At 34.3% G+C, this 9,765-nt stretch overlaps 1 protein-coding gene across 2 annotated transcripts; it reads left to right on the forward strand.

The window, feature by feature from the left end:
- Window positions 1-4,912: 4,912 nt before the first annotated feature.
- Window positions 4,913-8,512, forward strand: LOC131030023 (protein terminal ear1 homolog). Of its 2 annotated transcripts, none has more exons than XM_057960708.2 (7): window positions 4,913-5,253; window positions 5,343-6,242; window positions 6,496-6,747; window positions 6,837-7,089; window positions 7,322-7,438; window positions 7,542-7,683; window positions 7,831-8,512. In XM_057960708.2, exons 2-7 carry the CDS (start codon window positions 5,360-5,362, stop codon window positions 8,254-8,256), a joined length of 2,073 nt encoding a protein of 690 aa, XP_057816691.2. In that variant the 5' UTR covers window positions 4,913-5,253; window positions 5,343-5,359; the 3' UTR covers window positions 8,257-8,512. The 2 variants fall into 2 exon arrangements, with proteins under 2 accessions (XP_057816691.2, XP_057816697.2); XM_057960714.2 differs by having other exon boundaries at window positions 5,348-6,242.
- The last annotated feature ends 1,253 nt before the right edge of the window (window positions 8,513-9,765 follow it).

Consider the following 9,765-nt stretch of genomic DNA (forward strand, 5'->3'; position numbering starts at 1 on the left):
GCATACCAATCATCTATTCATATCCAACTCATCAGCATCCTTTATTAAATAATGCTTTTATCCATCGAATGCGATATGTCATAACTTGGTTGTTACTCGGTAAATACTAAACCTTAATCGATAGACATTCCGCCTTCATTAACCGATATCGATAACCTTAGGGTTTACCGACTAGGTTCCTTAGGGTTTACCGACTAGGTTGTTTGCTCAGTGACATAGTATAGTATTAACCTTACAATCAACAACATGTGTAGTATATCAAAACAATCAAAACAACATGATCTCATCATTGTCTAACTCAGTAATAGTTGTCCATTGAATAACTTATTTCTCCCCTTCATTATCACATTCTTTCTGTGTCACTTACTGACATCTTAATTCTCATCAATACATATTTCTCAAGATATGGCAACATCATACTGAATCAGAAAGTCAATTTCTTGACATCAATGATAAAATAATATTATAAAGATAGTTATCATCCTTCTTCAGTTATATCAATAATCTCCAACAACCTTCTCAATATCTTGAATGAAATGTCAACAATCTCCTTTCTATTGTAATGCCAACATCATCTCCCCACCTTTCCAGTCAATAGAAACTCCTCTTGCTTTGTCTTCCTTATGCCCAACCATATTGAAATCTCCCCGTAGGATCCATAGAATGTCAGGGAGTGAAGCAATCCATTGCCAGAGGTCAGATCTATCCCTATACTCATTGGGGGCATAGATGGTGCACAACCCAAAAGAAGAGTCACCATGTTGGAAGGTAACCCAAACAACTCTATTGCATTAAAGGAGCTGAAGTCAACATCTTTTGTAATAATAGAAGGTTTAACTGGTTGAAATTTTGGGAGACTAGCCATTGCATTATTAATGACCTTACTTAGAGAGTCCACTTTATCCCAGACAAGCAATGAATCTTCATTCTTGGAGGAAGAATTGTGGAGGGGGGGGGGGGCAAAACCATCTTTATTAGCGACGATTCCAACGAGTTACCATTGTTTTTACTTCTAGCCAAGAGAATAGGGCATGATCATCTGATGTGACCTTCTCGTTTACATAGGAAAAATGAGTTCAACCCTCCTAGGGTTTCCAAAACGCAAGTGAAGGTATCATCTTGGAGTTGAATTTCGAGAAATCCAAGGATATCAATGCCAGGATTAATGGAAATCAAGACTCTGGCATCCAGGTGGGGGACAAGATTCAAAGAATGATCAACCCTAACCACTTTATCAATAGATTCAAAAATTTAAGATATGAAGTTCCAAAAAAAAGGGGGTAAATTTTTATTTAGGAGCCAACGAGGGCATGAAATAGCCATAATTTCTTCGTTAATCACATCAAAGGACCATTTGAGGGCTCTGAAGGTGGTTTGTCCAATGTCCCAGAACTGTTTATGGAGGACCTCTGTCTGCGATTTATTATCCTTAAAGAAAATAACAAATAAACCCTTCTGAATCATTCTATAGAAGGAAAACTTAAGCCCTAGCTTTCTAACCCACACATTTTTCATCCAATCATCAAGAAATTTCCTAGCCGGACATTTATCTACATTATAATTGCAAATAAAATGGCAATGTCATGGAGCCTCTTATTTTCTAGTTCAAGGGCTTCGGCCATGGAATCATTAGGGGAAATAGAAAAGGTATAGGGAGCTAAGGAGGTGTCCTTACCTCGTCCTCCATCTCTTCCATGGCAGCCAGAAGATGAAGCACTTACCAAATTGAATTTGGCCTCACACAGAACCTGCACAACATCACCAATGATGGCGTCTCGAAAGGACTTGCCAATAAGTCCTTCTTCCACAGTTTTTAAGGAGGGTAGTTGGGTCGTGTCCAACCCACTTGAATCTACCTGCATTGAGCATTGAATGCACCCACCTCCACTCACGCTTGCAATAACTACAAATACTCCATGGAGAGAGCCTCGACGAAGGGTTAGAAAAAATAAAACAAGAAAGTGGGGGAGAGTTGTTTAACACCGTGAAGGAGGTCTTACCACCACCTCCACATGCAGGAGCGAGGAGCCCAACTTATAGCATAGCTAGAGGGCCCACATCAAGCCCTAGTTGTAGACCGATTCCCTTCCCATATATGAAATATTACCTCATGATTTTGATTTTTTCATAGTGGCTATATTTCTAATAGAAATATTACCTCATCTTGAGCCCAAGATTATAAAAAAAAAACACATTTAATATTTATTTAAACTATTAATTAATAATAGTCATTATAAGTAAATATAAAATAAACATATATATAAAACAAAAGAAATATGTAATGAAATTTTTGGATTCAAATTGTGTGAAAATTTTGATGTAATTTTTTTGACATAGTTTAATCTAGAAATTTCATTCATTTATATATTATGGACTATGGCTCAAATTAATGTTAATAAAATAAATATATATATTATTTTACTTTTTCTATAATAAAAATAAATATATTATAAACTAATAAATTTTTATTTAGTAAAATTGTTATTATTTATTTTTAAATATAAAGACCTTTAAATATTATAATATATATTATTATTTGCAAATGAAACTATTGAAAATATAACATATATGTATATAGTACTTACTACACTTTACAGACTAAAAACTAAAAAAATAATAAATGATTCTAATTATTTCCTTCAAAGATTGGGACTTGTAAGATTGGGACTTGTTGAATGCAATCTTAGTCAAATAGGTTTCAAGTTAAGGCTTGTAATCCTATATCAATTTAGCTAAAGAATTATGTTGGTTTGATATATAACCTTACAACACAAGAAAATAAATAAATTAAAAGTTATAAAATAAAAATAACTAATCAAATAAAATAAAATAAAATAAAATAAATAATGATTAATTATAATAATTCTTAACTAAAAAATAAAAATTATGTGTCCATATAGTAAATAAAATTATTCTAGAATAAAAAATTAAATCTTAGGAAAATAGAATAACTCAAAACATATAGTTGATGATATTTTTTATGTAGATGTATTTAAGATATCTATACTATTATACAAATTACATGTTGATGTGCTAACTTGTGTCATGCAATCACATAGTAAATATTAAAATATTTTCTATATATCATTCTTTAACCCATTATCCTATAATAAGATGTTTTAAAATATAAGATAAAAATGCAAGTCAACACTCACACTCACTCCTAATTAATTTAAAGATGTTTTTTCATATATTAATTAACATCTTTATTTTATATTATGTTATATACATATTATATTATATTATAAGATCTAGAATTTTATTTCGTATTGAGGGTGTTAACAAAAACTATTTTAAAAAGTAAAAGTAAAATATAACTTAAATTTTAAAATAAAAATGGCATTCACATGAAAAATGAAAAATAAAAAATAACTGATAAAGTAAAAATCAAAATAATATTTATTTTTATGCAATATTTTTTATCATTTAAAATTTAAAAAATATTACTTACTAATTTATATTTTTTATTCATTTCCTAAATTATAAGTAATTTATAAAAAAATCCAATAAAATTTTTTAAAAAAATGTAAATAAAGAAAAATACAATTAAATATAATTCCAATCTCTAGACATGTTTTACATAGATCTTTTTAAAGATAGATATACTAGTTTTAAAGAAAATTAATTAATTTCGTTATAATTAATCACCTTTTAATATAATATAGGTATTTATTTTATTTTTCTCTTTCCTCTCATCTCCTTAAAAATGATCACACCTCTCTTATACAATCATTTTAGTGGGAGATATGATTGCAGTGTTCTTTTAACCTTCTTGATGTACAAACTTATTTAGTGCAATCATACGGTAAATATTAAAATATTTGTTCTACTTGATTCTCTTCTTATATTATTGTAATAAGGATTGAGGGGTATCCATTCTATCAAATTACTTGGGGTTTATCCTTATAATGTGGGAGTATTGCGCTCAACAAGACTTACTCTCATAAACTCATTAAAAAACTTTTAACTCCATTTAAAAATTAACATAATAAATATTAAAATATGTTAGTTGAGGGGCATCCATTTGTAAAATTCGTCTAACTCATTAAAAATCTTTAACTACATTTAAAAATATTTGTCTGGGTTCATGTTTATAATATGGAAGTATTGCGTTCAACGAGACTTACTCTGATAAACTCATTAAAAATCTTTAACCACATTTAAAGATATTTGCCTGGGTTCATGTTTTTAATATCGAAGTATTGCGTTCAACGAGACTTACTCTGATAAACTCATTAAAAATCTTTAACTACATTTAAAAATATTTGGCTGGGTTCATGTTTATAATCTGGAAGTATTGCGTTCAACGAGACTTACTCTGATAAACTCATTAGAAATCCTTAACTACATTTAAAACTATTTGCCTGGGTTCATGTTTATAATCTGGAAGTATTGCGTTCAACGAGACTTACTGTGATAAGCTCATTAAAAATCTTAACTCACTAAAAATCTTTAACTACATTTAAAACTATTTGCCTGGGTTCATGTTTATAATCTGGAAGTATTGCGTTCAACGAGACTTACTGTGATAAGCTCATGAAAAATCTTTAACTACATTTAAAAATATTCGTCTGGGTTCACCTTAATAATATTCATCTTTAAAATATGGAAGTATATTGCGTTCAACGAGACTTGTTCTGATAAACTCATTCAAAAATATTCACATAATAAATATTGAGAGATATCCATTCTGTCAAATTCTTCTGAAACTCATCCTTACAATATAAAAATGTTGCGCTCAACGAAACTTAATCTCAAATGCACTCATTAAAAAAACCTTACAACTGTATTTAAAAATTCTTGTAATCACCAAACGAAAGGTCCCTTCAAATCGATGGAAGATTCAAAATGTAAATCCCCAGTCCGTCTCGCAGTAGCCATTTCTTCTGGTCCTCAAAATTAAAGTGGAACCAAAACCCTTCCGCCCCTTAAATCCTGGGTGCCGCTTTCCAACTTTGCCCTTGCCCAGTACCCATAATTATCACCCGAATCGTCATAGGAACACAATTGGGGTTTTTCCTTTTCCTTTTTCCTTCTGCACACTGCACGGCTCCTCGATATCCGCGACCATTTATGATTGGTGGATCTGCCGCCAGAGTGGGGTAAGTGGTTTTGGCCGTCACCTGCCTCTCCCTTGTCCATTCTAATTTAAACCCAAGGAAAACCCTGCATTTCATCCACATACTTTTTCAACAGCACGCGCAGAAGGAGGTCAAGGCCTCAAGTTCAATTCCTCTGCGCTATCTCAACAGAGTAAGTAAAATTTCAGGCTTGTCTCTTTTTTTTCCCTCTTCTGTATTCCTGAATACAGGACTCATTAGCTTTTGTTTTCGGGGCTGTAGTATAGTTGCTTGCGGTCATGTGCGGTGGCGGTGAAGTCATGGCAGCCCAGAGAGATTTGCAGGTTAAGGTGGAGTCTGAGGAGACGGGTGTTGATGACAAAGTGGCGCAGTTAGGGCCGTTTCTGAACCCATCTGCCCTGGAGTTTACTCCTCCGATGCTTGAGAAATCACATCCACAGACACCTTACGGGATTGCATATCCAGTTCCCCAGCCCGTTTCTCCCTTAACAGTATTCAATGTCCCGATTGTAACAGAATTCAGATCCCCACCCATTACATACAACGCATATATTGCGCCGCATATTCAGATGAACTGTCTCCTACCCATTGCGCCGCCGCCGCTTCCTCCTCCTCCTACAATATGGACTTCACCAGAGATTCCTGTTATGTGCAACCCTGTTCCAATTCCTATCGCGAATACGCACCTCTCCTGCCCTAATATGATTTCTCAAACTTCTCCTCCTTTCCAGCCGAGTTTTATGGTCGCTCCGCAGAGCTCAGACGGGCGGCAAGCGTACCAGTCTCGAAGCCTGCTTCTGAGTTTGGTCCCTACTGAGTTCAGTGATCATCAGATTCATCAGGAATTGCTGGTGTGGGGGCCTATTAGAGCGCTTCATCTTGAGGCAAAACATGACGGTATGGTGACTGTAGATTTTTATGACCTTAGGCATGCTAACCAGGCGCTTTTTGATATAAGGCAGCAGTACATGATGCTTTCTAAAAGTCTGGAAAGTGGAGCGTTGCAACAACCGTTTTCTTATTGCTGGAGATTCATGGAAGGAAGACTTATTTGGGCCCAATATGCAGAGCCCACCGCCGAGAACCAAGGCACGCTAGTCATCTTTAATGTGGATACAGCCATATCCGATGACAACGTTTTATCGATCTTCCAGCACTATGGTATGTACCCATACATATTGTATTTCATTGTTTAAATCCAGGACTATTTTTGTAGGAATTAGGTTGGTTTTTTAGAGTGTTACAGGGTGTTTAAACTGAAGTCAAATTGAGCTTTGCTCTTCTAAATGGATTAGTAAATTCTTAGAAATAGCATGAGTTCCTTGCGCTTGAATCTATTACTCGACTGAGTAAAAGTGTAAAACTTGGAATACTGTAAGTTTTTAGCATTTATTTCTCTATTGTTTAAACGCAGGCGCTGTGAAAGACGTGAGGGGGACGCCATTGAACAATCGAACTAAGTTTGTAGAATTTTTCGACATAAGGGATGCAGAGCGAGCTCGGAATGAGCTAGACCGGAATGAAATTGGGTCAGAACAAGTAAAAAACCATTTCAGTCATTCGAATGGTAGGACTCGCAAAGACTCTGCTAATTTCGTTCACAATATTCCCCCTCGTCACCACCGACGGCCGCACTCAGACCATACCGATTTCAGCTGTGATAGAGGCAAGTATATCTGTTATTGATTTCTTCATTGTGTACACAGATTAATATTGCTTATCGAATAAGGTTTTTAAAATCCTGTTACCCATCAGGTGTTTTTTCGAGTGAAATTCACAAAAAGAGCAACACATCTCAATTTGCGAATGTAACGAAGAGAGGCCGAGGCCGTGAAAGTGGTTTTGGCAGGGGAGGAGATGCTGCCACAAACAATTGGAAGAGAGAGTCATCCCATGCAATCGGAGAGGAAACCAGATCCCAATTTGCTTTTGATGAGACTCAACCGAAATTGAATGGTGAAGAGACCAGGACAACTGTCATGATAAAAAATATTCCAAACCAATTCGAGTTAGTCGCTCTTGCCATGCAATTCCTTTATTTTGTTTTATTTTATGATGATCGTATTGCCAGTGAGTCTAGAATGTGAGATTTTGTGTACTTTCTGTGCTCGCCATCGCTATCAGTATAGGAGTGATATGTATTATCCAGCAGTCAAGTAGAGTAATCTTAGTCACTAAAAATCTGTGAAAAGTGCCTCATTAATGACTGCTGATGATTTGATTCTTATCCATTTTTGTAGTCACGACATGCTCCTGAAAATGCTAGACAGTCACTGCATGCTATGGAACCAATGCATCGAAAATGCAGATGAAACCCGCTCAGCCTACGATTTTGTTTACTTGCCCATAGATTTCAAGTACGATCAAGATTAGGCTCGCATGTATCTTTTCAGAAGTTTTATCATCAAATTAGTGGGTTACATGAGCTGCAAAATGCTAATTTAGGATTTTCTGATGTAGAAACAAATGTAATCTGGGGTACGCATTTGTAAATTTCACATCTGCTACAGCGACATGGAAGCTTTATAAAGAGTTCCATGGGCATCATTGGGCTATATCCAACTCCAAAAAGATATGCGAAGTCACATATGCGAGGCTTCAGGTGCGTTTGTCTAGCCCAAGGCATAAAACTTCTAATCTCCATTCAGATTTCTTATCAGTAACTCTAAATTTTACCCTCAATGTCTCATGGGTATCATTGGCACTTGCCTACAAGTGTTTCACATAGTTGTTGGTGGTTTCATTACAGGGTCGAAGCTCATTGGAAGAACACTTCAAAAAGTCTAGCTTTGAATGTGATACAGACGACTATTTGCCATTGGTGTTCGATCCTCCTCGTAATGGGGAGGTTGTTACGCTTGCCAAAGTGGTTGGTGGTCGTAGGCAATCTGAAAGCAGCATCAACAAGGAGAAGCCAGAATACTGCGGAAAAAATCAGACCAGATTTGCAGCTGACAGCCGCTATTCCTCCTCTTATTGCCATAACCAAGCTTTCGATCACACATATCAATACAGAATGAGGCCAAGTAACCACCATCGTACAATTGGCAAGGTTAAAATGAAAACTTTAACTATAATAAGCCTAAGATTACTACCTATTATAGGCCCAAGAATGCAGCACCTGCTGTCGATTCTGACAGCAAAAAAGTTGAAGGTTGATGACTTAAGCAACTAAAAGTTGAATGGACAGAAGTCCAATGGAAGTAGAATGAGAATCAGGGTTTGAATAATAATTTAAATAGAGAGTTTTCTTTTCAGATGAATTGTAGAGTAGGCGTAGAATATTATGCTTTGTTAGATGGCAATTCTTTTTTACTCCAACGGAGTTTCCTCCTTACGCTGTCGTTTATTTAGTACTGTAAGTAGTTCAAGTTCGAATTGGACCATCATCTTCTTTAGACATCTATCAATGAAGACAGTTCATTATTTAATAGGTGGTCTGGATTTTGTTGCCAATGAAATTTCCTTTGATAATCAGCCTACTTTAGGTTTGAGATGAAGAAATTTAAAAGAAATCTTTCTATTCATTTAAATGTGTTAAATGAGATTACACAGTCTTCTTGATCACAAGATCAAAAATCAGCTGATCAGAGATTCTAGATGAATAATTTTATACAATTGGTTGATCAAGATTCTAGATGAATAATTTATTACATAAAATCAGCTGATCAGAGATTCTAGATGAATAATTTTATTCAATTGGTTGATCAAGATTCTAGATGATTAATTTATTACATTTGGTTGATCACTTGATTGGAGACAAATAATTTATTACAATTGCTTGATCACATGATCTGACATAATTTATTCCAATTGCCTCTATTTAAATTGCTTGATCATCTGATCAGAGATCTGAGATAAATCATTTATTACAATTGCCTCAGTAAATAGAGATCTCAAAAACATTGAAGAATACTTAATAAATTTCAGGCATATTCATGTACAGTTGTAGTGGGCAATTATATGCAAATTATATTTTTAGAGCACTTATTTTTAGCTCCAGCAAACTACAATTCTTCCCATGTAAATTGAGAAATTACTATGCCAACAATGAATAATGATCTTCATCTTCAACAACTCAATTAATTTCTAAATGTTGATTCTTAATCTAAATTTGAAGATTTTAAACAAACCCAACAAATTGATAAAAAAGAAATTAGAACAACACACTTATTATCGGATTTAAATCTAAATAAACAAAGATGAAAAGCCATGTAATTTCATGAAACTCTAAGGCCAACACTTAGTCCAAATTACATAAACAATACTAGGAGACTGTATTTTATAGAGATTGCAGCCTCCAAAACAAAATAGTATGCTGCCTGGAAATCTTTTAAACCAAAAAAAAAATACTGTTCACAAATTTTTTTTATGACCAAAAAAACTTAAATATATCTTAATAAAGCTATTATTCCATTGATAAAGCTTGCACATGCATCATTGAGGGAGTTCACAATCTGATCTCAAAAGTGTCAAAGACTAAACTTTTGAAACTGCTTTGGTGATGATATACTTAAGATCAAAATGCTTTGTCTTACTATAATGGATTAGAATTTTTGTTAACTTGATGACACTCGTGTTATCATAAAAAAAAATCATTGTAGGATGAACTTGCTTTTCTCCAATGTCTTCTAAAAAATTTCTAGTCAAAGAGCTTGTATATTTGCTCTGGTGATTGCAATAC

The sequence above is a fragment of the Cryptomeria japonica genome, chromosome 10 (genome assembly GCF_030272615.1).
Source record: "Cryptomeria japonica chromosome 10, Sugi_1.0, whole genome shotgun sequence".
In the NCBI taxonomy this organism is placed as follows: domain Eukaryota; kingdom Viridiplantae; phylum Streptophyta; class Pinopsida; order Cupressales; family Cupressaceae; genus Cryptomeria; species Cryptomeria japonica.